We start from the raw sequence: 27454 nt of genomic DNA on the forward strand, positions 1-27454 counted from the left end.
CCCACTGAGTTAGAATCCGAGGGCTAGGGCTAGAATCTGGATTCTCAAAGCTCTCTCCGGCTGATCTTTTTGCCAATGGACTTTTTTTTTTTTTTTTTTAAACAGTTGTTTGCAGAAAAATTGAGATGACATACAGAGAATTCCCATATACTCAACACGGACTCTGCCGTGTACTATTTAACACTTTATGTTAGTATATTTGTTACAATTAACGAACCAATACTGAGACATTACTATATAGTAGCTAGTGTCCAGAAATTACTTAGATTTTCTTTATTTTTACCTGAAGTCCTCTTTTTCTGTTCCAGGATCCCATATTACATCTGGTTGTCATGTCTCCTTAGGTTCTTCTTGGCTATGGTGGTTTCTCAGACTTCACTACTTTTGATGACCTTGGTAAGTTGTTTTTTTTTTTTTTTTAATGTTTACTTACTTTTGAGAGAGCATATGTGGGGGAAGGGCAGAGAGAGTGGCGGGGGACAGAGGATCCAAAGCAGGCTCTGTGCCGTTAGCATGGAGCCCCGTGCGGGGCTTGAACTCACGAGCCATGAGATCACGACCTGAGCCGAAGGTGGTGGCCCAACCGAGCCACCCAGGTGCCCTGATGACCTTGATGATTTTGAGGAGTCCTGGTCAGGTATTTCGTAGGATCCCTCACTGCCAGAATCTGTCCCATGTCCTCAGAAGACTGGAACCATGGGTTATTGGGAGGAAGACCATAGAGGTGAAGGGGCATTTTCATCACCTCACATCAAGAGGACATACAGGCAACGGCAACAACTTTATCACTGTCGCTGTTGACCTTGATCACCTGGCCAAGGTGGTTGTCCAGCTCCCAGCTGATTATCGCCCCAGATAAACAAGAGGTGATGGAGAGAAGGCCCCTGACTCTGTGACAGCTCTCTTAGGTCACCGTTCCGAAGAAAGCAGCCACGGCAGGCGGATGGCTGGATGGCTCGCACACACAGCGCTGGTCTTACCCACAGCAGGCACCTCACCATGACTTCATGTGTAACAACCCCACAAGACAGGCAGAACCATTCTTCTCATGTTACAGGTCAAGGAGCTGCTCTTTGAGGCCCCACAGCCAGCAGCCCGCAGAGCCTCACCTGCCTGGCACCATGCCGAGGCTTGCGCTGCCCCCGTGGGAAGGTGAGGACGCCAAGGTGGCTGGGGTCTCCTCTCCCAGGGTGACAGCAGGGACAGGAGACATGCAGTGTTTCCCTTTGGGGCCCAGACTGGAACCTTAGCCAGAGGCCAGCTTGCTCCTTCTACCCCAAATGTGAGTGGGAAATATCTATATGGATAGAGGTTAAAAGAGAGCCAGACCGGGGCGCCTGGGTGGCGCAGTCGGTTAAGCGTCCGACTTCAGCCAGGTCACGATCTCGCGAGGTCTCGCGTGATCTCGCGTGAGTTCGAGCCCCGCGTCGGGCTCTGGGCTGATGGCTCAGAGCCTGGAGCCTGTTTCCAATTCTGTGTCTCCCTCTCTCTCTGCCCCTCCCCCGTTCATGCTCTGTCTCTCTCTGTCCCAAAAATAAATAAAACGTTGAAAAAAAAAATTTAAAAAAAAAAAAAAAAAAAAAAAGAGAGCCAGACCAAAAAACAAAACAAAAACAAAAACAAAACAAAAACCCTGTTCACAAGGGATCAAGGTGTCCAAAGCCTAGAGAAAAACCAAATTGGCAGGAAAAAAAGGCTACAAAAATCAGTTTTTGGTAATTTTCCTGACAGTATTAGAATAGAGCCTTTTTTAGATTTAACTTTTTTTAAGTTTATTTATCGGGGTGCCTGGGGTGGCTCAGTGGGTTAGGTATCTGCCTCTTCATCTCAGCTCAGATCATGATCTCACAGTTTGTAAGATCGAGTCCCACATCGGGCTCTGTGCTCAAAGTGCGGAGCCTGCTTGGGATTCTCACTCCCTCTCTTTCTCTCTCCCTCAAAATAAACTTTTTTGAGGGAGAGAGCATGGGAGCATGCACAAGCATGCACACACAAGTGTGTGGTGGGGGAGGGGCAGAGAGAGGAGAGAGAGAATCCCAAGCAGCTCTGCACTGTCAGCACGAGCCCGATGCGGGGTTGGAACTCACAAACTGTGAGATCATGACCTGAGCAGAGATCAGGAGTTGGAAGAGCCACCCAGGCACCCTAATTTTATTTTTTTAGACTTATCTCTATACCGTGGGGCTGGAACTCACAACTCTGAGATCAAGAGTTGCGTGTTCTGGGAGCCTGGGTGGCTCAGTCAGTTAAGCGTCCGCCTTTGGCCTAGGTCATGATCTCACTGGTCCCGAGTTCTAGCCCTGCATCGGGCTCTGTGCTAACAGCTCAGAGCCTGGAGTCTGTTTCAGATTCTGTGTCTCCCTCTCTCTCTCTGCTCCTCCCCCACTCACACTCTGTCTCTCTCTCTCTCTCTCTCAAAAATAAACATTAAAAAAAAAAAAAGTTGCCTGTTCTACTGACTGAGCCAGCCAGGCGCCCTTAGAATAGAGAGCCTTTTGACCCTATATACACCTTGTCTATTTATACAGTCCCTTGCTGATGGAGGATGGTGACATTTCCTATTTGCTACTATTACAATGCAGCTATGACCATCTATGTACCTACAATTTTCTGCAATCAGAGTAAGAAGATAGATTCCTGAAACTGTAACCACTGAGTCTCAGGGCAGGAGTGTTCTTAGTGTTGACACAAACTACCAAGTATTCCTAAAAGGTTACACAGTTGTGCATTCCTACCAATAGCACAGATTGCCCATTTTCTCACAGCACCAATACTGGATATTCTCTTTTTATTGTTTTGAAAGGCAAGGAGAAGGCATATCATTTTCATCTGTAAATCTTTCATTATTAGAGAGATTGAGCATCTTTTCTGGTTTACTGGCCACTTGTCTTTCCATATATATATATGTGTATATATATATGTAGAAAATATATGTATATAGAACATATGTATATTATACATACACACACACACACACACACAATTCATGCCATTGGCCCAATTTTCTTGTCTCTTTCTTTTTTATAAGAGCTCTTTATACATTATGGCTATTCATTCTTAAACACATTGCAAGTATTTTTATCAGTCTGTCATTTGTTTATCACCTTTTCCTTCACAAAGAAGTTCTTCCTCTTCAACTGTTTCAAGTCTGTGGATCTTTTTTCTTACAGCTTCTGGGTTTTACGTCACATGTAGAAAAGCTTCCCCCTACTCTTGCTTTCTGCACAGTTATCAGTGGCAGCTCAGGAACAACTCTTATCTTTTCCATCCAGTGCCCCACCAGTGCCCTGGCCCTTCAATGCCCAGCACCATTCTCCAGCCCTGAGGCAGAGCTCAGCCCCCTGGAGTCCCAGGACCAGCTAGGGTGGGGGCGCTGCCGGGGTGCCCAGGCCTGGCCTCAAGCTCTTCTCCAGTTCCACTGCCACCCGGGGAGCTGTGGCCTGGATGGCATTCTGGATGCTGTGTATGTCCCACTGGGTCCTCAGGAGGGCGTCGTCCAGGGTGAAGAAGCCGTCACGGGTACGCCGCACTTGGGAGCAGACAGCAGTGGTCTTCAGCTCCAGGCCGATCTCGTGCACCAACTTTCGCAGTTGCTTCTGTGTCTCGTGCATGCACTGTACCTCTGCCAGGGGTACATAACAACAGATCCCACGGATGGGAGCACAGCCTCTGGTGTCTGCTGATCTAGATCCACACCCTGTGATACCTCCTGGCTGGGTGATAACCCTAGTAAAGTATCTTAGTTCTCCAGGGCTCTGCCATTCCAAGTGTAGCCCAAGGGCCAGCCCTGAAAGCTTGTTAGACCTGCAGAATCTTAGGCCCCACCCAAACCTGCAGAGTCAGAAGTTGCCTTTATTTATTTATTTATTTATTTTTTTTTTTAATTTTTTTTTTTCAACGTTTATTTATTTTTTTGGGACAGAGAGAGACAGAGCATGAATGGGGGAGGGGCAGGGAGAGAGGGAGACACAGAATCGGAAACAGGCTCCAGGCTCTGAGCCAGCAGCCCAGAGCCTGACGCGGGGCTCGAACTCACGGACCGTGAGATCATGACCTGGCTGAAGTCGGACGCTTAACCGACTGCACCACCCAGGCGCCTCCAGAAGTTGCCTTTAAAGAAGACATGGCCCCCTCACCCCTGCCAGAGCTCGCTCGCTCTCTCTCTCTCTCTCTCTCTCTAAATGAATAAATAAACTTCAAAAAGGGGCGGGGGGGGGGGTGGGCACCTGAGTGGTTCAGTCAATTAAGCTCCGGACTGTTGATTTCTTGATTTCGACTCAGGTCAGGTCATGATCTCACCAATGAGATGAAGCCCCACATCGGGTTCCGTGCTGAGCAGAGCGTGGAGCCTGCTTGAGATTCTCTCTCCCTGCTCTCTACCCCCTCCCCGGCTCACACTCTCTCAAAATAAATCAATAAACTTAAAAAAAAAAAAAAAAAAAGACCCCCCAGGTGACTTGTGGGCAGGTTAATGTTCCAGAAATGCTGCTCTAAGACTCCGTATGTTCATCTATAAAATGGGTGGTCGTGAGGAGTCTGAGAGATAATCTCCATAAGGTGCTTCGTACTGGGAGAGCCCTGGTCCGTACTCAAGGAAAGGAGCCCTGGTTAGTAAGACAGAGAGAAGGAGGTAGGCAGGACTGGGGAGGTGAGTGTGCCGTCTGCTGGCTCACTGAAACCTGAAATGCTGCGAAGATCCGGGAATGAGCTGCTGAGTATAACTTGCTTGCTAAAGGCTGGCTCTAAAGGGTGACTCGGCAGCGGATAGGACAGCATTCGATCCGTGTGCCGTGTGACTTGGCCAGGTCCAGCCCCGTGCAGAGGAGGACGCTGGTCCTGGCGCCTTAGCCAGCAGAGACTGGGGCTGTCACGTGACAGCCTCTGTAAACCCATGAGCCCCATCTCACTGCTCCAACTTCCTGGGGGAGCCTACCTAAGAGGAACTCCGGAGGCGCAAAGTGGAGGCATCGAATGCCCGTTATCAGCATCGGGGACTTGTTCATGGGCCGGATCAAGCCTCTCACGGCCATGTCGTAGGCCTCCTGGGTCTGCAGGTCGAGGTTGGAGTACCTGGGGATGAGAAGGGGACTGGCGTGGAGTGGGGAGCTGGGCAGACTGTTTGCCCCCGGCCCTGCCCCCTCTCACGAAAGAGCGTTCCTGAAGCTCTTCATTCTCTTTCCATCTTCCCTGCCCTTCCAGCCACCTTTTTCTCTGTCCCCTCCAATCTTTAGATACAGGCTCTGCCCTCCTCTGCACACACACCCCAGCTTCCAGTCATGCACATGCTGCCTGCTCCCACCCCCTGGCTCTGCATCATATCATGTGGGTTCCTGGCTTCCTTCTCAACTAAATCATATATTCCCACTGAGGCCAGGTGGGGTCTCTAGTTCCCCCTTGGTCTCCCCAGGGGCTGGCCTGGCACAAAGAAACACTTCTGCGTGCTTTGGAAGGAAGGGCTGCTTCAAGTCTGCTTTTGGGCTCCAAAGAGATGCATGGAATCTGCCCCAGGGTGGGCGGAGCCTACAGGGAGCCCAGTGGGCATTTCTTGCTCTTCCAGCACCTCCTCAAGGGCCCCTTTCAGGAAAGTGTGGGTTGGGCTCCACTTACATCACCAGGGCCTTCTGATGGGAACCTTGGATCAGGGCCAGGATCCGGTCCAGTTTCTCTCTGGTCACGTGGTCTGGAAAAGCCAGGGGGGATGGTCAGCACACAGGTGCTTGCTGAGGACAGGTGAACTCCCTCCCCCCAAACCAGCCCTGTCCTTGGAACCTGGAGGGTGTCCCAGAGCACCCTCTGTCCTAGAGTTCCCATTTAGAGGATTGAGAGTCCTTTGAGAATCTTGTGAAAGCCCAGAACCCTCTTCTTACAAAGTTATATCTGAACTCAGCATTGTGAGGACATTTTCAAGAGGCTCATACACTCCAAGTTTCTTCTGGGCGCGCCTGGGTGGCTCAGTCAGTTAAGCGTCCGACTTCAGTTCAGGTCATGATTTCATGGTTCACAAGTTCGAGCCCGCACTGGGCTCTATGCTCACAGCTCAGAGCCTGGAGCCTGATTCGGATTCTGTGTCTCCCTCTCTCTCTGTCCCTCCCTTGCTCGTGCTCTGTCTCTCTCTCTCTCTCAAAAATAAATAAACATTTAAAAAAAAGTTTCTTCTGGAAATGAGATTTATCCAATATTCTAAGCCAGGTCCCCTGAACCCCAATCTAGGGTTGCTTGTGCCAGGGACCCTGGGAGGGACAGCGCCATCTGTCTCAACGCAGAAACAGATGGCAAGAAGAGGGAGGGGCTCTGCCTGCTGGACCCACTGAGTGACAAGGGCAGGCAGCTGCCAAGCCTGGGGACGCTCATGAACTGCTAGAAGGCTGATCCTGGGACCCAGCTGGGCAGGTGCCAACTTCTGACTCCAAAGGCCAGAGCTCTGGGCACAGGTGTGGTAACCAAAGGCTTTCCAGCTTGGAAGGGACTAAGCCTTTTATTCCTTCTGTCTGGCTTTATTCACCCTGTTGCCTTACCTGAAATGCACCCACCACTGCTTCCTTCCCCCTCATTTATAGCCTAGTTCAAATGTAGCCTCCTCCACGAAGACTTCCTGGAGCCTGTCACTTTTTTGTTTTTTTTTTTGAAGGAGAGACAGAGCATGAGTGGGGGAGGAGCAGAGAGAGAGAGACATAGAATTTGAAGCAGGCTCCAGGCTCTAAGCTGTCAGCACAAAGCCTGATGTGGGGCTCGAACTCACGAACTGTGAGATCATGACCTGAGCCGAAGTAGGACACTTAACTGACTGAGCCACCCAGGCGCCCCTGGAGCCTGTCATTTCTTTCTCCTGGCTCCTGCCACTCTGCACCTGGGTCTCTTTCCCAGCATTAATTTGCTCTGTTTTTAACTTTTTTTTTTTTCATTTTGAGAGAGAGAGAGCACAAGTGGGTGGAGGGAGAGGGAGAGGGAGAGAGAGAGAGAATCTCTAGCAGGCAGGCTCCACACTCAGCACAGAGCCTGACACAGGGCTCAATCCCATGATGCTGGGATCATGACCTGAGCTGAAATCAAGAGTGGGGCGCTTTAAAAAAAAAAAAAAGAAAGAAAGAAAGAAAAGAAAAAAAGGGCGCCTGGGTGTGTCAGTCAGTTAAGCATCCAACTTCGGCTTAGGTCGTGATTTCACGGTTTGTGAGTTCAAGCCACGCGTCGGGCTCTGTGCTGACAGCTGAGTCTGGAGCCTGCTTCAGATTCTGTGGTGTTTCCCTCCCTTTCTGCCCTTCCCCCACTCGTGCTCTGTCTTTGTCTCTCAAAAATGAATAAATGTTATAAAAAACTTTTAAATCTTCATTAAGAAATTTACAATAAATTGGGAATGCAAGCTGGTGCAGCCACTCTGGAAAACAGTATGGAGGTTCCTTAAAAAACTAAAAACAGAACTACCCTACGACCCAGCAATTGCACTACTAGAGGGATACAGGGATGCTGTTTCGAAGGGACACATGCACCCCAATGCTTACAGCAGCACTGTCAACAGCAGCCAAAGGATGGAAAGAGCCCAACATCCATCGATGGATGAATGGATAAAGAAGATGTGGTCTATATAGACAATGGAGTAATACTCGGCCATCAAAAAGAATGAAATCTTGCCATTTGCAACTGCGTGGATGGAACTGGAGAGTATTATGCTAAGTGAAGTCAGTCAGAGGAAGACAAACATCATATGACTTCACTCATACGAGGACTTTAAGAGACAAAACAGATGAACATAAGGGAAGGGAAGCAAAAATGATATAAAAACAGCGAGGGGGACAAAGCATAAGAGACTCATAAATATGGAGAACAAACTGAGGGTTTCTGGAGGAGTTGTGGGAGGGGGGATGGGCTAAATGGGTAAGGGGCATTAAGGAATCTACTCCTGAAATCATTGTTGCACTATATGCTAATTTGGATGTAAATTTAAAAAAAAAAGAAGAAATTTACAATAATTTTTTAAGTTTATTTATTTTTTGAGAGAGTGAGAGAGAGAGAGCACATACACATGCACAAACAGGCAGGGGTAGAGAGTCCCAAGCAGGCTCTGCACCATCAGTGCAGAACCCGACGCAAGGCTCAATCTCATGAACCACGACACGAGATCATGACCAAAGTTGGACGCTTAACCAACTGACCACCCAGGTGCCTTTCTTCTTTAAGAAATTTAGATTAGGGGGCACCTGGGTGGCTCAGGGCATGATCTCATGGTTCACAAGTCCAAGCCCCACATCAGGCTCTCTGTCAGCACAGAGCCTGCTTCGGATCCTCTGTCCTCTCCCCCCTTTCTGCCCCTCCCCCACTTATGTATCAAAAATAAATACACATCAAAAATGAAAAACAGACATTTAGATTAGCATTAACAAACACCTCCCCTCTCCTCCAAATTCTGCCTTCCTCTCTCCCAGAAGTGTCAACTTGCTAGTTATCTTTAGATGTGTTTTGTATGCTGATACACCCACATGTACAGACATAATCGTGTTACTTTGCCACATGTTTCTAATCTTCTCCAGGTGACGTGGTGGTGTGTGTTTGCTCTCCCTGCCGGACTGTGAGTTCACTGAGACTGGGGACCCCATCTGACTCATCATACATCCTCTCCCCACCCCCAGTACCTAGCACGTGGCTGGTGCTCAAAAAACATCCATTAAATAAGAAATTAATTAGATCTACGGAAAATGTCAGAACACAGGGAGAGTAAGAAGCAAAGGATGAGCCATCCAGCCATCCATCCCCCCATCCAACCAGCCAACCCTCCAACCATCCATCCATCCAACCAATAAGCACCTCCCATGTCCCAGGCTCTGCGCTGTGTAACCACAGGAGTGGAATGACACAGTCCCTGTTCTCACGGGTGACAGTGTAATGGGAAGACAGATATTAAATAATCACGAATCATTAGTCGATTATTGTTCTGAGAGTCCACCTCGTTCATTTGGGGGTTAGAGGAGCTTCCCTGGGGAGGTGACATTTATGCCAGGTGGGGAAGCAAAGGGGGAACACATGGCACTTGTTTACGGAAGACAGAATCATGTGCCCAAAGCCCTCTAACAGCCAGACTGAACTTAGTGTGTTGGGAGTCACCTAGGGAGGCTGAATGGCCTGCACCGGGGCCGTAGGAACCAAGGGACAGCAAATGCAAAGGCAGCCACAGCTGCCTCTCCCTCTGCCCTGGGCTCCTGTGGGCTCTCACCATATGTTGACTTCTCCACCAGCCGCCCGTCTTCACAGAAGTCATCTGTGGCTTTGCCCAGGAGGCCACGCACAGTGTAATCCTGCAGGGACAGGGAGGGGAAGATATGGTCAGTGTCCCTGCTCTCCCTCAGCACTGAGGAAGGAAGTGAGCCAACAGCTCAAACCCCCAACCTGCTAGACAGGCCACAGGTGGGGGGGTCCTCAGGTCTCCCCTCAGGGAGCGCAGGCACTCAGAGACCCCCAGCCACCTCACTGCCCCTCTTGGGAAGGGCACCAGACTTTTCTATGACTGCAAAGGACAATGACGACCCTACTAAGACCACCTCATGCCTGCATAACTCCTCTCCAGACAAACCTGACAACTTATCATGCTGGGTCCTTCCCAATGCACCCTGCTGGCTTCTCCCCACCCCTCCAAATACAATCTGTGCAGCTGCCTCTGTCAGAGATGATGGCAACAGTGACAATAATTTATTGACTGTGCTAAGTGCCTGTGCTAAGTACATTGCATGCCGTTACTAATTTAAACTTCAGAGTAACCCTATAGAGGAGATACTATTATCTCTCACATTACAGACTTGAGGAAGGGGGGATACACAGATATTAAGCAATCCACCCAGGGACCCAGAGCTGGCAGAGGAGTAGAAGCTGTTTTTTGTGTGTTTTGTTTTGTTAATGTTTTTATTTATTTTTGAGAGAGAGAGAGAGAGAGAGAGAGAGAGACAGAGTACAAGCTGGGGAGGGACACAGAGAGAGGGAGACACAGAATCTGAAACAGGCTCCAGGCTCTGAGCTATCAGCACAGAGCCCGATGCAGGGCTCGAACTCATGAACCGTGAGATCGTGACCTGAACCGAAGTCAGACGCTTAACTGACTGAGCCACCCAGGTACCCCTGTGTTTTGTTTTTTAATGTTTATTTATTTTTGAGATAGAGAGAGTGGGAAGGACACTTTGAGATAGAGAGAGGGGAAGGACACAGAGAGAGGGAGAGAGAGAATCCCAAACAGACTCTGGGCTGTCAGCACAGAGACTGACACGGGGCTCCAACTCACAAACCATGAGATCATGACCTGAGCCGAAATCAAGAGTTGGACGCTTAACCAGACACCTTGAAGCTAGTTTTGAACTGAAGCCATTTGGCTCCAAAAACTGCTCTTAACCACTAAAAATGTAGGCTCTCTGACACGGCACCTCTGTCCCCATTCATGATGCCAGACTCCATGGCCCCAGTCCAGACACAAACTCCTTGAGGTCTAGGTGGTGACATCCACTTCTCAGTCTTGAGGACGGAACGGAGTGGTGTCATGATCGGGCTCTGGTGTCAGACAGATCCAGGTTCAAATCCCAGCTCTGTTCCTTACAGGCTGCACGACCCTGGGCAAGTGACATCCCCTCTCAACGCCTCAGTTCTCTCATCTGTAAGGTGGGTTAACACTAGATCCCACTTTTTGGGGAAGTTGTGAGGCATCCACAAGGGAGTCCACAGGGGTCCATGTGCAGCGCTCGGCACAGAGCAGCCCGCACGCAGTAATGCCTACAGCCATTGCTGTGTTATCCTTATCCCCCAGCACACGGCCATAAAACAATGCCTGCAGATGGCCGGGCCCTTTCCCCCACAGAATCCTCTCGGCTTCAGAGTCCCACCAGTGACTCCCAGGGAAAGGACTAGGGGCTAAATGAGTTGTCCCCAGCACCCCCATACCTTGGTGAGGTGAGCATTGTACATGTCGGTGAGGAGGCTGCGTCCGTGTCCCACGCCAAGCACTGAAAGACAGCAAGGCTGATCTCACACCTGGCTCCCCCTTCCCTGGGACCCCCAACCCTTACAGCCACCACCAGAATACTCCCACCTTCAATGCTACTAAAGCCAGCGGGGGGGGGCAAGGACAGCACAAGTAAGCTCTTCTGTGTAGATATGAAAATGCAGATTTCAGGGCCCACCCATACATACTGACTCTGACTGCTGGAGGGGAGGGGCCTAGGATCCTTAGTAAGCTCGCCAGGGGATTCTGATGTGCTCAAAACCAAGAGACCACTGGCCCAGTCACACAGACCTGCACTCAAATGTGGGATGGCTCTAAGCATGTCCTTTAACCTACTTGGGCCTCAAGCTCCCCATCAGCAAACTGGGGATAAAAATGCCATCTGATCCCTGCGGGTGTTGTGAAGGTTGAGGCAATGCACAGGAAGAAATCAGCACAAAGGAAGGGCCCAATAAAGGGGCACTGTGACCACTCCCTGCCTTTTTCTGGCTGTTTCTCCCTCTGGCTGAAGGAGAGAATGACCCTCCATTCACTCCTGGAGAGGGAGCATGAGATCATGTCTGCCTGCCTGTGCCCCAGGAAGTTAGACAAGGGGACTGTGACTATCGTGCATGGAGGATGTGGCCACCGCCTGACCCCGGGGGCACAGATGGCTCATGACTCAGGGCTTTGTGTGTCCAGCTCCAGCGACATTCAGACCCTGGCCAATGGGGCCAGTCATGCGCTTGGCTACCCCCCACAAGTGATGACCATTTTCCCTCCCTGGACGAGGGGCATTCACTAGCCACGTGACCCAGACCAAGTCACCTAAGTTCCTGGAGCCTTCTTTTCTTCATAAAATCATAAAATATCTACCTAATAAGGTTGTAGTCAGGAATATATGTGCACAAAGGGCTTTGTACCACATGTCACATACAGGAATCACTTGATAAAGGTGGCCAATTGTGACATCCCCTCCCCTCCACCCCCCACCGGCCCTTCCAGCAGCTGATCAGACTTGGGGCAGGAATCAGGGGAGGAGGGCAATGGTGAGAAATGGCTGTCAGGCTGGAAGTAAGCCGGGTTCCTGGTAGCTCCCCAGTTCTCCCCCAGGCTCACCACATCACTGCACCCCCAGGCTCACCACATCACCTACCAAGCACCCCAGACGCCTGGGCATCCAGCCGGTGTCCCACGCCAACCTTCAAGCTGGTGAATGCTGGTCCACAGACTGGAAAGAAACAAACAAGGACCCTTTCCTCAATGAATCCAGCTTCCAGGATGACTTTGGCCTGCATGGTGACCTCATTCCTAGAATGTAGCTTCATGGAGCCCAAACCAGGATGGGGGTGGACTCTCGGGCTTCCCTACCATGGATTCTGGGGCCTAGAACCACTTCTTCAGTTCCCTGGGCCCAGAAAAAGGGCTTGTTACTCTGTCTCTCATCGCTCCCCCAGTAAGAGGCTTTGAGTGGACTGGGCATAACACTGGGACTCGAGTTTCCTACTCAGCTGCTGCAGAAGGAGACTCCTGGCCACCCCAGGGAGAAAATGGACATGGTAAGTTCCTGAAGGCAGGGCGTGGGTTCCTAATTCTACCCCCAGAGAACCTAGGTACTCAGGAAATACCTAATGAAAGAATGAACGACTCATCAAAAATACATACATTAAAATACGTGGTTTTTTGTATATCAATTCTATCTCAATAATGCTGTTAAAGAAAAAAAAAAAAAAAGACCGTACACAGGAAATGAGTCAGAAGCATATACCCTTCTATAGATCAAGAGGTGTCTAAGGGAAGGATACAGGATGGTTAAGTGCCTACTGAATTCAGGCTATGTTACTTAATGTCAACACTGAGCCTCAGTTTCCTCATTTGAAAAATGAGAACAGGACCCACCTCATAGGATTGTGGTGAAGATTCTATGAGATGGTATTTGGTAAAAGTTTAACACAGTATCTAGTACAGAGAGGATCCTCAGTACATCATACTTGTTATTGTTACACTTTAGAGTCATTAAATATCACTGTCAAAGGGATTTTAATGGTTTCTGGACAAGACCCTCAATCTTTCTAATCTCATCTAGTGACAGAGAGCTCATTATGAAACCAGTTCCATTCTTGGGCAGCTCCGTTGACTAAAAAAGTCACTCTTTCCCAAGGGTCCGAAACTCCCTCCTTAGGACTTCTACCTGAGGGTGTCAATTGCCATCTGCAGTCCCAGAATAATTACAGAATAATTAAAAGGGGTCAGCAAACTACAGTCCACAGGCTATATCCCCAAACTTGTTTTTTTAATGGCCCATGAGTTAAATTTCTTTTTTCTTTTTTAAATCGTTCAAAAAAATCAAAAGAATAATATTTTGTGACATAGGAAAATTATATGAAACTCAAATGTCACTTTTCACAAATAAAGTTGCATTGGAACACAGCCAGGCTCATTGCTTTGCATACTGCCTACAGGTTCTTTTTTTTTTTTTTAACGTTTTATTTTATTTTTTGAGAGAGAGAGAGACAGAGCGTGAACAGGGGAGGGACAGAGAGAGAGGGAAACAGAATCTGAAGCAGGCTCAAGGCTCTGAGCTGTTAGCACAGAGCCTGATGCAGGGCTTGAACCCATGAGCAGGAGATCATGACCTGAGCCGAAGTCTGACTGATGCTCAACGGACTGAGCCACCTGGGCGTCCCATCTACAGGTTCTTTTGCACTACAATGGCAGAGTTGAGCCTGCAAAGCTTAAAATATTTACTATCTGGCTCTTTTCAGGAAAACTGGCCAATCCCTGGTCAAATATGTCATCCCTGCTGTGGCCCTTCAAGGATCCGGGACAGGAATCTAAGCACTGACTGGGACACGGACTCTGGGCAGAGATTACCTGAGGAGTGACACCCAGGCCCTGGCCTGAAGGTGCCTTACCCAGCGGATGGTTGGTGAGAGAAGGCACACTGGTGGCTGTGAGGGTAAGCGCCTTCTCTTCGCTGCCTTCCATGGGGCCCAGCAGGAACCGAACACGCTGTTCAGGGGCAGGAGGCTTCCCAGCATTGACACCTGAGTACACAAAGGTAAAGGATATCTGGTCAGTTCTGTCTGAACACATGGGGAAGGTGGAACAGGGAAGAATGGAGATGTAGAAGAGAAAGCCCACGATGTAGCAAATAGCAGCAGTTAAAACACAGACTTGGGAAGGTGGGTGGGGAACGGGTGAAATAGGTACTGGGAAATAAAGAGTACACTTATCATGATGAGCACTGAGTAATGCATAAAATTGTTAAATCACTATATTGTCAAATCACTATATTGTACACCTGAAACCAATTTAATACTGTTTGTTAACTATACTGGAATTAAAATAAAAACAACTTAAAAATATAAACATGAGGAGAAAAGGCAAAAAAAAAGAGAAAGAAACAGACTTGGGTTCAAATTCTGATTCTACTACTTATGACAACGAACACTGAGTCTGTTTAGCCATCTGAACGCGGGGGGAAAGCGAGGAGTAAGGGAGTGTACAGAACCAGCGATTTGGAAAGCGATCTGCCCGGGGAACTGGGTCACATGACTTTATTTTGCCTGAAGGATGAGAAGCGGAGATGGATTCCCGGGAGAACCGGAGCGGGGTTGTGGGTCCGGTTCGAGGCACTCACCCTTCAGAAGCTGCAGCTCCACGGTGTCCCGCAGGTGCTTCCATTTCAGCCCCGGGGGCTTGTAGACCGCGAAGAGCCCATGCAGCCGCGCCAGCGCCAGGCGGCGGGACCCCATTCCCCTAGGCCCACGGCGCGGGTTAGTGGACTAGCGGGACCCCAACGGAAGTGCCGTACTGTCCCGTTCCCAAATGTGTCCTGACCCTGGGCGCCGCCATGTTTCGCAGCCGGAAGAGGTTCGTTCTTATTGGCCTCGGGGAAAACGCGCAGTGGGGAGGGAAGTAGGGGCCGGCACTGAAGTCCATGCCAGCGGGGCTCACGTGGGAAAGCTTTCTGGGAGTGAGGCGACATGGGGAGAGTTTTGCTTTAGTGGACGTAGGTAGCGGACAGGCCGTCAGGGTTTTCTTCGGATACTTAGCGATAGGACCCTTTGCTGGCCGTACTACGATTTTTTCCCTTCAAACGCCCTTCAGAGGCTCCGCGCCCGGAAAGGCTTGCGGCTCCCACCCGGCCCTGCTCGCGGGTGCCCGCTGCCATGGCGACCCTGCTGCGAGCTGCCCTGCGCCCTCTCGTCCCGCCCCCCGGGCACCGGGGGCCGGCTGCAGGTAAGTGGCGGAGGCGAGAGGGAGGCCTGGGGCGCCCGGCTCCTCTGACCGCGGCGCTTTTTTTCTTTCTTTCTTTTTTTTTTTTTTTGGCCTGTAGACGTGCTGCTCCGAGGCGCGCGCCATGGCGCCGGCCAGCTCTACCCTGAGCACATCCCCACCTCCCCGCTGCAGAAGGTTCTGCTGGCCGCGGGCTCGGCCGGAATGGCCCTCTACAACCCGTACCGCCACGGTAAGGCTGCCCGCTCACGCCCTTGCCTGGGAAGCCTGGGCAGGTGCCGACCTCTCTCTACCCGTCTCCTAGGGGGTAACTGGAGAATAAACTAGGCCGGGGTACCCAAACCTGGCTGCACCCCATCATCACCCGCAAGGTTCACAAAAATGCAGATGTCCGGATCCCACCCTGACCTCAGTCTGGACCGGCCAAGCCTGGGGAAGGGAAGGGAAGGGAGGGGAGAAAAGGGCCTGCGTTTTTTTTTTTTTTTTTTTTTGTCTGTTTGGTTTTTTTTTTTTTAATTTTTTTTTTTAATGTTTTATTTTTGAGACAGAGAGAGACAGAGCATGAATGGGGGAGGGTCAGAGAGAGAGGGAGACACAGGATCTGAAACAGGCTCCAGGCTCGGAGCTGTCAGCACAGAGCCTGACGCGGGGCTCGAACTCACGGACGGTGAGATCATGACCTGAGCCGAAGTCGGACACTCAACCGACTGAGCCACCCAGGTGCCCTGGGCCTGCGTTTTTAAATAAACTACTTCCCGGAAGATTCAGTTATCCAGCCACATTGAGAACCTCTCCACTAAATAGATGATTTGTTTGTTATAATAACATGCGTCAAATTGTAACAGCCCACTAAAAATTAAACTTTATGAGGTCAGAGACCATGACTGCCCTATTCCACTGTATCAGCAGCATTTTTTGTCATCTGTATGCCTAACATGGGACTCGAACTCACGACCCAGAGATCAAGAATCATACCTCAACGGGCTGAGCCACCCAGGCACCCCTCAGCAGTATTTTAGATTGTGCCTTGACATAACAAATGCCCAGTTTTTGCTGGACTTAAACATATTGGGGTTCTACAGTATTTTTATCCTCCGTCTCAGGATTCTAAGTATTCTGGAAAGTACTATTACTCCTACTAATAAAAATGATAATGCTGGGGCACCTGGGTGGCTCAGTCGGTTGAGTGTCTGACTTCGGCTCAGGTGGTGATCTCACGGTCCGTGAGTTTGAGCCCCGCGTCGGGCTCTGTACTGATGGCTCAGAGCCTGGAGCCTGCTTCAGATTCTGTGTCTCCCTCTCTCTGCCCCTCCCCCCTCATGCTTTGTCTCTCTCTCTCTCTCTCTCTGTCAAAAATAAACATTAAAAAAAATTTTTTTTTTTAAATGATGATGCTAACTGCTCACCGAGCTTTTATTCTGGTTGTTCACTGCAGTAAGTAAGTGTTCTATGTACACGGTGTTCTTGATTTTTCACATTAACCCTATGAGAAAGGTATTCTCCACATTTCATAAATTAGGACCCTGAGGCTTGGAAGCAGTTTGCACAAGTTAACCTAAATAGTGAGATTGCAGCTGAACCCAAACCTAGCACTCTGATGCCAAAGCTTGCACCTATCAATGGAGGCATGATATTCTGTTGTAATAATGGGTGTAAAAGTGATTTGTAAACTCTTTAGAGCACTGTGCTAACCAGAGCCTTCTCAACCCATTAGATTAGTAACAATGGTAATAATTATAGGTACATGTATTTTGCACTTAGTGTGTGCAAGGAGATTTGCTAAATATTTAACAAATCCTTGTACCTAAGAGATAGATTGTATTTCAGTTTATCCTGTAGGAGACAGGCTCAGATCAGGTCTGGTAACTTATACCTAAGATCATGTCCTACAGTTGTCCCCATTTCTTTTCTTTTAGACATGGTCGCGGTTCTAGGGGAGACCACAGGACTCCGTGCCCTGAAGGTCCTCAGGGACCAAATGAAGAGGGATCCAGAGGGTGCCCAGATCCTACAGTAGGTCCCAACTCTGTTTGGGGGATTGAGGAAATTCTCTAAGGATCCTGATCTCTCTGAGGTCACATTGTGTTCCTCTGGGGAGGTCTTCTTGATGCACTGGCCATGGATGTCTGCCCAGGCTGCGCACTGCCCAACTCCATGGGCGCCATTCACATAACACTGTGATGACCCGTGGGTAGTGCAGTGTAGTGGCCTCAGCCCAGTTCCAGCCACAGAGCCCTCTGCCTTCCCTAAGCTCTCCTAACAGGCTAGCTATAACCCCCCAGCCCTGCAGTGCCCTTTGTGAGTACCCTGATTACATCTGAGACATGCCCCCGAGATTGTGCCCCTATAAGCAGAGACTGCGGCCTTAGCTTGTCATAATCTCCTCGGCACCTGCCATCGTCCTGCAGTAGGATTTGTGGCCCCATTATTGCTCTCTGCCCTTTCACTTCTCACACCCTTGCTCTAACTGGATCTCTCACCTGCCTTTGCTGATGCGCTTCTAATACCTAAGTCCTGCCTTCTGCCTTGCAGGGAGCGTCCGCGGATCTTACTGTCCACCCTTGACCTGGACAAGCTCCGTAGTCTGCCTGAGGGCTCACTTGGCCAAGAGTATCTCCGTTTCCTAGATGTGAATGTGAGTTTCCAGCTTCTGTGCATTTGACAATCACCAGGAAGGGCAGAGAAGGGTATGGGAGTGACATCCTGAGGAAGAAGGAGTCCTGAGTGGCCACCACGGGCAGGTGTGCTTTTTGTCCCTTGTGCCAAGGCTTCGTCATTTTCTATGGGACAGGCAAATGGGCCAGGAACTCCAAGGGATAATACTGGCCAGTATTTAGTAGTGTCTTACTAAAACAAAACAAAACCAAACTCTCTTATTGAATGTCAGTGCCAGGCTCATACCTGGTCTTGCTGAACCCTTCCAGCAGCCTTGTCAGGTATGTCCTATTATTATTCCCTTTAATAGATGAAGAAACTGAGACTCAGAGCACTTAAGCAACTTGATGATTTCATATAGCCAGTATAAATGGAGGCAGTATTCATACTTAGATCACACCTTTTTTTTTTTTTTTTTTTTTTTAACATTTTAAGTAATCTCTACACCCATTGTGGGGCTCAAGCTCACAACGCTGAGATCAAAAGTCACATGCTCTACCAACTGAACCATCCAGGCATTCCTAGATCATGCTCTCAACTGCTGTACTATGTCCCCCCAGTTCTAGAGATAGGGTATGACAAGTTGTGACACTCTCTGCCCCAGGCAAGGAGGAAAGGAGCTGGTGGGGAGAGTCCCAGCTACTGAGGAACTCACTCATTTGTTCAGAATCTGCCCTGTGCCATCCATGGTTACGGGTGCTGGAGATATAATGGTGAACTAAACAAAGTCCTGCTCTTGAGATACTAATATTCTGGTTTGGAGAAGAAAACAGTAAAGCAATAAGAGAAAAAACATTGTGTAAAAATTCAGGTCAAATAGTTATTGACTACTTAGAATGTCCAATACTGTTCTCAGTAGTTGAGACACAGAGAGCGAAACTGGCAAAGAGCCTGCTGTTGTGGAGCTTCCATTCTCGCAGATGGTGAGAACAACAGTCAGCATGATGGAGGACGACGAGGCGGGGTCGGAGGCCCATGTCTGATGGGGAGGTCACAGGAGGCCCCTCTGAGGAGACTCGGAAGAGGAGGAGGAGCAGAGGGCCTGGCAAGTGCAAGGCCCTGTGTATTTCAGAACAGGAAAACTGACCAAGGCGGCCACATAGGAGTCGGGGGGGTGCAGCCGGTGGGTGACAGGTCAGACCCTGCCAGCCATGGGAAGAAGTCTGTATTTTATAATGGGAGCAATGGGAAGACATGGAGGGTTTCAACTAGGGTAGTAACATGACCTGATTTGTTTTTTTTTTTTTTTAATGTTTAGTTTGAGAGCACAAAAGCGAGTGGGGGAGGGGTGGAGAGAGAGGGAGAGAGAGAATCCCAACGTGGGGCTCAATCCCACAAACCGTGAGATCACAACCTGAGCCAAAACCAAGAGACTAATGCTCAAGCAACTGAGCCACCTAGGTGCCCCATGGCCTGATTTATAAAAGGGCCTTAGGATACAGCTAGGCCACCTTCCCTGTCTCAACCCCTCCCTCCCAAAATACACACATCCCATCAAAGCACCTCTGTCAAATGGCCCTCCAGGTTGCTCTAGAACTAGGCTTCTGTACCTTGGCACTACGGACTTTTGGGCCCACTTAATTCTTTGTAGGGGCTGCCCTGTGCATTCGAGGATGTTGAACAGCCTCCCTGGCCTCTATGCGTAGATGCCAGTAGCACCCCATTAAGTTATGACAACCACCAGTGTCTCCAGACGTTGCAAATATCCCCTGGTGGGCAGTTGAGAACCTACTACTCTAGAAGATCATTGTCCCTGAGAAAATAATCTGCTCCCCATACTCTCCTGACACTTGCCCCTGCCCCATTTTCTACCATCTGCTCAGATTTCACCAGGAAGCAAGTTCCTTCATCAGTGGGAAACCCACCAGGGTAGCCTTCCCTAAGTGCCACCCAGGGAGGGACTGCTTTTCATCTTGTTGCTGTGGAGGGGATGGGACTGCCAGGGCCTCCCTGGGCACCCTGCCCAGTCTCAGCCCTAGTTGTGATAACAGCCCTAGAGATTGTGACACTTGTAGAGCACTGACACCAGCAGCCCACGGAATGAGAAGGAATACCTTTGTCCCAGCAGAGATTTATATCAAAGTTCAAGGTGAGGCTACCCTCCCTGAGGCTGACATTGGTAGAGGGTATGGTCATCTTGTGGTGTCAAGATTTTGAGCATGGGCTCTGGAGTTAAGAGTAGCCTAAGTTAGGATCATACCTCTCTTCCCAGCTTTATGGCCCTGAGCAAATCATTTGACCTCTCTGAACCTCATATCGCTTCTGTAAGGTAAGGGAACCTAATGTTTAATTGCCAGGGCACTCAACATGGTTTATAAATAATGGATGTTAAGGCTACTGGCTTTGGAATCCAACAGACTTTGTTCCAGCCACTTGATTAGCTGTGTAATCTTCGGGAAGTTACTTAACTTCTCTGAGCCCATTTCTCTTATCTGTCTCTGAGGCTCATAACAATATCTACCGCCAGATGATCATGAGGGTGCAGTGTGATGATATATGTAAAGGACTTCATACAGTGCTGACACATAGTAGATACTTGATAAATATAGTTGTTGTCACCGTGATCGCCTTCAGCTTCACACGGCATGTAGAAGAAATTAGGAGGGGGACCTGGGTGGCTCAGTTGGTTAAGTATCCAACTTCAGCTCAGGTCATGATCTTGCAGCTCGAGAGTTCAGGCCCCACACTGGGCTCACTGCTGTCAGCGCAGAGCCCGCTTCGGATCCTGTCCCTCTCTCTGCCCCTCCTCCTCTTGCACTCTAAAAAATAAGTAAAACATTTAAAAAAGAAGAAGAAGTGGGACACCTGGGTGGTTCAGTCAGTTAAGCAGCTGACTTCGGCTCAGGCCGTGATCTCATGGTTCATGAGTTCAAGCCCCGTGTCAGGGCTGTGCTGACAGCTCAGAGTCTGGAGCCTGCTTTGGATTCTGTGTCTCCCTCTCTCTCTGCCCTACCCCTGCTTGAGCTCTGTCTCTCAAAAATGAATAAACATTTAAAAAAATAAATAAAAAATAAAGAAGAAGAAGAAGAAGAGATTAGGACCCGGGACCCAATGAGGTCACAGATGCGGACCAAGGCACTCAGCCAGCAACCCCAAAAGCAACAAAGACATCAAATCCTTTGGCCTCTGGACAGGCTGACACCATGCTTTGAGGACAGGAACACCACACTGTTCCCGTTCTGCATGGGTGCTGCTGAGGACTGAGGAGGTGGGTGGGTAAGACGAGGACAGTTGTCATCCCTACCTGGGGTCAGAAAATTGCCTGGAGCTGACCTTTTACTCACGTATTCGTGAGACGTTTATTCACCCAGGCCCTGGCGATACAACAGTGAGCAAATCAGCCGGTAGCCCTCTGCAGCTGAAAGGCTGCTACCCCACCGTTCACAGAAAGAGACCGCAAGCCAATACAAGGCTTTAAACTTGCTGTTAGCCACTTCAGTGAAAGCAGAAAGAAACAAGTGGAATTAACTTTAATAGCATATTACCGTATATTTAGCCTAATGGACCTAAAATATTATTTCAGCATGTAATCAATATTTCTAAATTAGTGAGATTTTACATTGCTCTCTTCATGCCAAGTCTTCAAAACTCAGTGTGTATTTTATACACACTACAGCACATTTCAAGGCTTGGTGGCCACATGTGGTAAGTGGCTGCTGTACTGGAAAGTCCAGGTTTAGAAGAAGGGCAGACTCACTACGTCACAATACAAGATACAGGATGCTGCAGGAGACCATAACATGGACCTGATCGGTCAAAGGTCATAGACAGCCTCCCTGCAGCAGGAACACGTAAGGCAAGTCATAAAGGATAGATAGAAATTGTCAAGGTGAAACTGAGGGTTTAGGGGGAGAGTACCCTAGTCTGGGAGCAGCTTATGTGAAGGATCAGGGCCAGGACACCTGGCTGGTTCAGTCAGCAGAGTGTGCAACTCTTGATCTCAGGGTTGTAAATTCAAGCCCCGTATTGGGTATAGAGATTACTTGAAAAAATAAAACCTTTTTTTTAAAAACATGATCAGGGGTCTTGGAAGCTTCTTCTTTTCCTATTTTATTTCTGATTGTGGTTTAAACCTAACATAAGGTGAAATAACATGAGAGTTGCTATCTCAGGGGAGCCTGGCTGGCTCAGTCAGAAGAACATGTGATTCTTGATCTCAGGGTCAGGAGTTCGGGCCCCATGTTGGGGGTAGAGTTTACTTAAAAAAACAAAACAAAACAAAACAAAAAAAACAGGCGCCTGGGTGGCTCAGGTAGTTGAGCTTCCAAGTTCGGCTCAGGTCATGATATCACGGTCTGTGAGTTTGAGCCCTGTGTCGGTCTCTGTGCTGACAGCTTAGAGCCTGGAGCCTGCTTCGGGTTCTGTGTCTCCCTCTCTCTCTGACCCTCCCCCGTTCATGCTCTGTTTCTCTGTGTCTCAAAAATAAAACATTTAAAAAAAAAAAAAGTTGTCATCTTAACCGTTTCTAAGTGGAGAGTTAGTAGTGTTAAATATATTCGCGTTGTTGTGAAACCTCCAGGACTTTTACCTGGAACTCTATCCGCTTAAACAACTACCACTTCCTCCTACCCCATGGAGCTTCTTTGCCATAAATTCCAACAGGCTGAGACATTCTGTGTGAGTTGGGGTAGGCCATGGGGGTGTCAGTGCCACTATATCCCCTGCCTGCAGACTCCCCTGTTGGCGGGTAAGGACAGAAACTGTCCTCAGAGGGAGTGCTTGGGTGGCTCAGTCGGTTAAGCATCTAATTTCGGCTCCGGTCATGATCTCACAGTTCGTGAGTTCGAGCCCCGCATCGGGCTCTATGCTGACAGCTCAGAGCCTGGAGCCTCTTTTAGATTCTGTGTCTCCCTCTCTCTCCCTGCCCCTTCCTGGCTCGCACTCAAAAGTAAATAAACATTTAAAAAAATTATTTATTTATTTTTTTTAAGAAAAGAAACGGTCCTCAGAGATTTTTGGTGGGTATGAATTTGGTGGGAGTGGTTCACAGTCAAAGAGAGGTTGGCCAGTTAGGCCTTGGGGACAGTTGGGAAGAGATACAGGGGAGGGTCATTGTTGTCAGAGGGTCTCCCCAGACACCCGAGCACCCACCCGATTCGTGGACGATGAGGAACTAGCATATGTGATCCAACGGTACCGGGAGGTACACGACATGCTCCACACCCTGCTGGGGATGCCCACCAACATTCTGGGTGAGTGCTCCCCCTCAGTTGCCTTGAGAGTGGCGATGGGCGGGGTGGGGTGCAGTGAGGTGGGAGGTTCCAGCCAGCCTGGCCACCTGGGTCTGTCACCCACCAGTTAACCAGCTCAGTGCCTCGTTTTCCTGCTTTCTGAACATCTTGGGCGTGTGTGTGAACCACTGCCTGTACGATTCCTAAGCTGACCCGGGCTTCCTGCTCTAAAACCCTCTGCAACTCCCTGAGGCCTGGAGGAACCACCCTGGACTTCTCACCCTGGCTTTTAGAGTCCTCTGCACACTGACCCCAAGCTTCCTTTCCAGCCCTTATCTTCTTCTGCTCTTCCCCAGGCCCTTTCCTGCACCCAAGCCAAGTGCTCCAAAGCCCAGTGGGAACCAGGACTGGGCACAGCTAACCTGGTAGAGATTAAAGAGGAGCCAGTGCTTTGCTCTGCTCCGCCACGAGCACCATGGCCTCTCCTCCTGGGCCCTTCTCACCTCCCACCCCATTCCTCGCCCTGCCCCCCAGGGGAGATCGTGGTGAAGTGGTTTGAGGCTGTCCAGACCGGCCTGCCCATGTGCATCCTGGGTGCTCTCTTTGGACCGATCCGACTCCATACCCAGTAAGTTCTCAAGTGGCAAGGGGTTGGGGGAGAACTCAGAGGAGCCAGGGCTCCAGGAAATGGGACAAGCATATCACCTTCCTGGACAGCCCCAGAGTTCTCTAGGAAGCCAGGGTAGAAGGAATGGGGCAAAAAGGTGAAACCGGTCTGGCATAGGATCTCCAAGGCAACGAATGAAGTTTGGATGTTTCACAGGACTCTCTAGGGGCTTTGGGGCCAGGCCTCAGTGTTGGGTCAGAGCAATGGACTTGCGAGGGTGGGGCTGGTGGGAAGGAGTGGCAAATCCAGGGTTAGTTTCCAGAGTTAGGTAGCCCCTGATTTAAATCTGGGCTTCAGCATATTCAAAATATGTAGCTTTGGGCACAAGATTTTGCCTCACTGACTTTCTGTTTCCTCATCTGCTAATGAAGATAATAACTACCTTCTTTTCAAGGTGTTTGTGAGGGTTAACTGAGAAAATGTGCATCAGCTTCTGGGCACATAGTGTGCCTGGCCCTGGGGATCTTATGTCTTCTTTTCCCTCTGCTGCCCCACAGGGGCCTGCAGGTGCTGGTTTCGGAGCTGATCCCGTGGGCAGTTCAGAATGGGCGCAGAGCCCCATGTGTCTTCAACCTGTACTACGAGCGGCGCTGGGAGCAGCCCCTGAGGGCTCTACGGGAGGAGCTGGGCATCACAGACCCCCCGATGCTTGTCAGGGCCCTGGCCTAGGCCCTGAGGTACTGCCCACCCTCAACCCCTGGGGGCCGAAGACTCTTTTGCCATACCTTTGCTCCTTTTCTTTGAACACTGACCCTTGGACATCATTTGTCATAATTTGTTACAACCACTGCTGAGTGGCTTGAGGGCCACCCAGGAGGGAGCCAGGAGTTGCCCAAAGAGAACCATGTGTGAGTGGGAATCCGTCATCCAGGCTGGTGGGGGCGGGATGTCTCAGGTCCACTGCCCCTGTTCTGGACTGCTCTTTGCCATCCAGGGTTTTTTGAGGGCCAGGCTGGATTTGCTCCAGCAGTGAGGGCTATACCCAGGTACAAAGGCCTGAAGAGGAGCAGGTGAGTCTGCTGTCTGAATAAAGCCTGCCATCAGGCCAACTATCTACCTCTTCCTCTAGCAGCCTTGGGCCTTTGAGCACCAAGGGCAGACATTCCTTTCAGCCTGAACTTCAGCTACTTGTCCTGTTTCCTTTGGTCTAAAGTCAGACAGACTGGGACTCAGATTCCCAATTCCTCCATCATTTTCCGGCAGAGGAACTTGGCCCCCCTGTCAGCCCATTTCATCATCAGCAAAAGGGGAATGAAAACAGCACCCACTTCCTAGGGTCACTGTGCGGATTTCGTGAGGTGACACTCAGAAGAGGGCTTCAGAGAAAGGGCCCCGGGGACAGAAGGCAATTATCCTCATTGTGATCACAGGTGAGGAGGCAGCTCTGAGGCTGCTGATTCATTTTGGAATGGCACCCAGACATTTTCCCTGGGTCAGGGCCAAGGAGTTGGGGACAGGCAGGTTGAAAGGATCACCGGAAGAGTGAGTGACCCTGTTTTGGGTTTTAGAACGAGAAATACTGAGAGTTTTGGGGAGCCAGCTCCCCTTTGTGTGGATAGGACAACCAAGGCCCAGAGATGGGCAAGGAATTGCCCAAAATAACTAGAACACAGGCCACGTGTCCTCCTTGGTTGGGTTTCCTATGCCTCAGTTTCCCTATTGGTAATAAGGGTTACAGTTTATTTACAGCTGTACTCTGTGCGTTAGCAATTGAGATGCATTATTGCACTGATGCCTCCCAACAACCCAAAGAGAAAGGCCATACTATTGCTTGCATTTTACTAATGAGGCAGTAGGAGCAGAGCTGGGTCTGGAACCACGGGCCTCTCCAAAACCGGCCCCACATTGCCACACCAGCGCCTCAGCCTTCCTTGTGCCGACTGAGTCCCAGTCCAGGGCTCCCGCTGATAGAGCTGGGAGGCTGGAGGCCTACCTCGGAACAGTGGCCTTTTCCAAGAGGGAAGCCTTGTCCTGAGCTCTTTGAATTTCTGCAGAAAGAGGAGAGGATTAGGGTGAGCTTTCTATAGCTAATCCTTCTTTGCAGCTTAGGCCATCTTTCCAGACCCAGCATGTTTCCATGGCTTTCCAGGGTCCAGGCACCCCTTACCCCCAGGTCAGTAAAAGTCAACAGTGCCAAGTTAGGGGGAGAAAGGCCTGACTCACAGATGGCCTTCTCTGCCCAGCTGGGGAGTTCACCTGCTCCAGCCACCTGGTGCCTGAATGTCCTGGGCCTTTACAGCATTCAAGAGATGGGCACTGGCTGTCACAATTAGCTGGGAATGAAGTCTGGTCTCCAGATCTTAGGGTGGCACCAACTCACGATTGGAAATAAGTTATACACTGGCAACAGCTACCACTTACTGAGTTCTTACCACAGCCCATAAGGCTCTGCCAACTTCTACCTAGAAACTTCCACTCTTCATCTCAATAAACTATGTTGGCCTTCTGTTTGTTGTTGTTTGTTTTGTTTTTTTAAGTTTATTTATTTTGAGAGACAGTGGTAGCAGGGGAGGGGCGGGGGGGGTGTAGGACACAGAATCTGAAACGGGCTGTGTGCTGACAGCCCGACGTGGGGCTCAAACTCAGGAACCATGCGATCACGACCTGAGCCGAAGTCGGACACCTAACCGACTGAGCCACCCAGGCACCCCTTCTTCCTACCTTTGGGAATAGCATCCTGTCCCCTAGTCATTACATGGCCAACTACTTGTCATTCACATTTGTGCTCAAATGTCACCTCTTCAGAGAAGCCTTCCCTGACCACCCATTTGAAGAGGTTCCTTCCCCCTTGCCACACTATGTCACCTTTTCTTCCCGGCACTTAACCACTCTGAAAAGATGTCATTTTTTAACATGTGGGGTTTTTTTTGTTTTTTTGTGGGTTTTTTGTTTTGTTTTGTTTTTTTGTTTTTTTTTTTTTTTAGAGCAAGGGAGGGGCAGAGAGAAGGAGGAGGGACAGAGGATCCAAAGTGGGCTCTGTGCTGACAGCAGCAAGCCCCATGCGGGGCTTGAACTCACAAACTGTGAGATCATGACCTGAGCCAAAGTTGGACACTTAACCAACTGAGTCACCCAGGGGCCCCTTATTTGTTCATTTATTTGCAAGTTCTCTGTCTGTGCCATGGGAGCAGGGACCTTGTTCTTTCCCTTCACCACTGGGAACAGTGCTTGGCACATGGTAAGGGCTTGCTGCTTCATAGTGGAAAGCATGGATGCTAAGCCCTGCATGTGCAAAACTACATTCGGTCCCCACAACCACCTCACTTCACAGTGAAGACCATGGGTCTCAGGTCCAGGGAGCGTCCTCAAGTCACACATCTGGGCTGTGACGGAACTTGTTTTGCAACAGACAGGTCTTGAGTTCCCTTCTGGCAGCTCAGGGAAAGCTCCCTTTCCCTCTGCCTGATAAAAAGCCGTATGTAGCTGGCTTCAGAGCCATGTTTGGGGCCACAGGCTCTGAGGACAGACAGACATGGCCCTGCCACTGACCAGCACTGCACCCTTGCAGCAGCCTGTCACCCCTTTGAGCCTCTGGCTCCCTACCTGTAAAACGGGGAGAGTATACACCCATCCCACAACAGGGCCATTATGCATGTGTAGTGTTAGCACATAGTAAACATTTAGGAAATGGAAGCGGTCATGTCCCAGGAAGATCCCTCAAGACCTCTGAAGTCACCACATACACGACGAAGCCAGAGGCATTTACTCTGCACATACCCAGGGTGGGAGGACTTATGTAGTCCAAAGGTCCTGATGCCAAATGCAACCAAG

At 49.8% G+C, this 27454-nt stretch overlaps 2 protein-coding genes across 3 annotated transcripts; one reads left to right on the forward strand and one right to left on the reverse strand.

Moving 5' to 3' along the window:
* Positions 1–2771: 2771 nt before the first annotated feature.
* Positions 2772–14805, reverse strand: TRUB2 (TruB pseudouridine synthase family member 2). The gene is given in 9 exon segments (XM_025912310.2): positions 2772–3379; positions 3381–3622; positions 4934–5070; positions 5608–5680; positions 9203–9284; positions 10909–10970; positions 12105–12179; positions 13864–13995; positions 14592–14805. Coding segments are annotated over 9 exon segments (1002 nt in total). The 5' UTR covers positions 14707–14805; the 3' UTR covers positions 2772–3295.
* Positions 14804–26129, forward strand: COQ4 (coenzyme Q4). Of its 2 annotated transcripts, XM_086684159.1 has the most exons (7): positions 14851–15193; positions 15291–15422; positions 17107–17203; positions 17723–17825; positions 22908–23037; positions 23551–23644; positions 24181–26129. In XM_086684159.1, the coding sequence occupies exons 1-7, from the start codon at positions 15124–15126 to the stop codon at positions 24350–24352; spliced, it is 798 nt and encodes a 265-aa protein (XP_086540285.1). In that variant the 5' UTR covers positions 14851–15123; the 3' UTR covers positions 24353–26129. The 2 variants fall into 2 exon arrangements, with proteins under 2 accessions (XP_086540286.1, XP_086540285.1); XM_086684160.1 differs by lacking the exons at positions 22908–23037; positions 23551–23644; positions 24181–26129 and adding an exon at positions 18705–21862 and having other exon boundaries at positions 14804–15193.
* The last annotated feature ends 1325 nt before the right edge of the window (positions 26130–27454 follow it).

The sequence above is a fragment of the Puma concolor genome, chromosome D4 (assembly GCF_028749965.1).
Source record: "Puma concolor isolate L17-30 chromosome D4, mPumCon1.1.hap2, whole genome shotgun sequence".
Taxonomy (NCBI): Eukaryota; Metazoa; Chordata; class Mammalia; order Carnivora; family Felidae; genus Puma; species Puma concolor.

Bases quoted from the DNA above. Each gene is read 5' to 3' on its own strand.
- COQ4 (XM_086684159.1), top strand. From the start codon at position 15,124: ATGGCGACCCTGCTGCGAGCTGCCCTGCGCCCTCTCGTCCCGCCCCCC. The intron at 17,204-17,722 runs GTAGGTCCCAAC...TCTGCCTTGCAG, and splicing joins GAGGGTGCCCAGATCCTACA to GGAGCGTCCGCGGATCTTAC. The intron at 23,038-23,550 runs GTGAGTGCTCCC...CCTGCCCCCCAG, and splicing joins GATGCCCACCAACATTCTGG to GGGAGATCGTGGTGAAGTGG.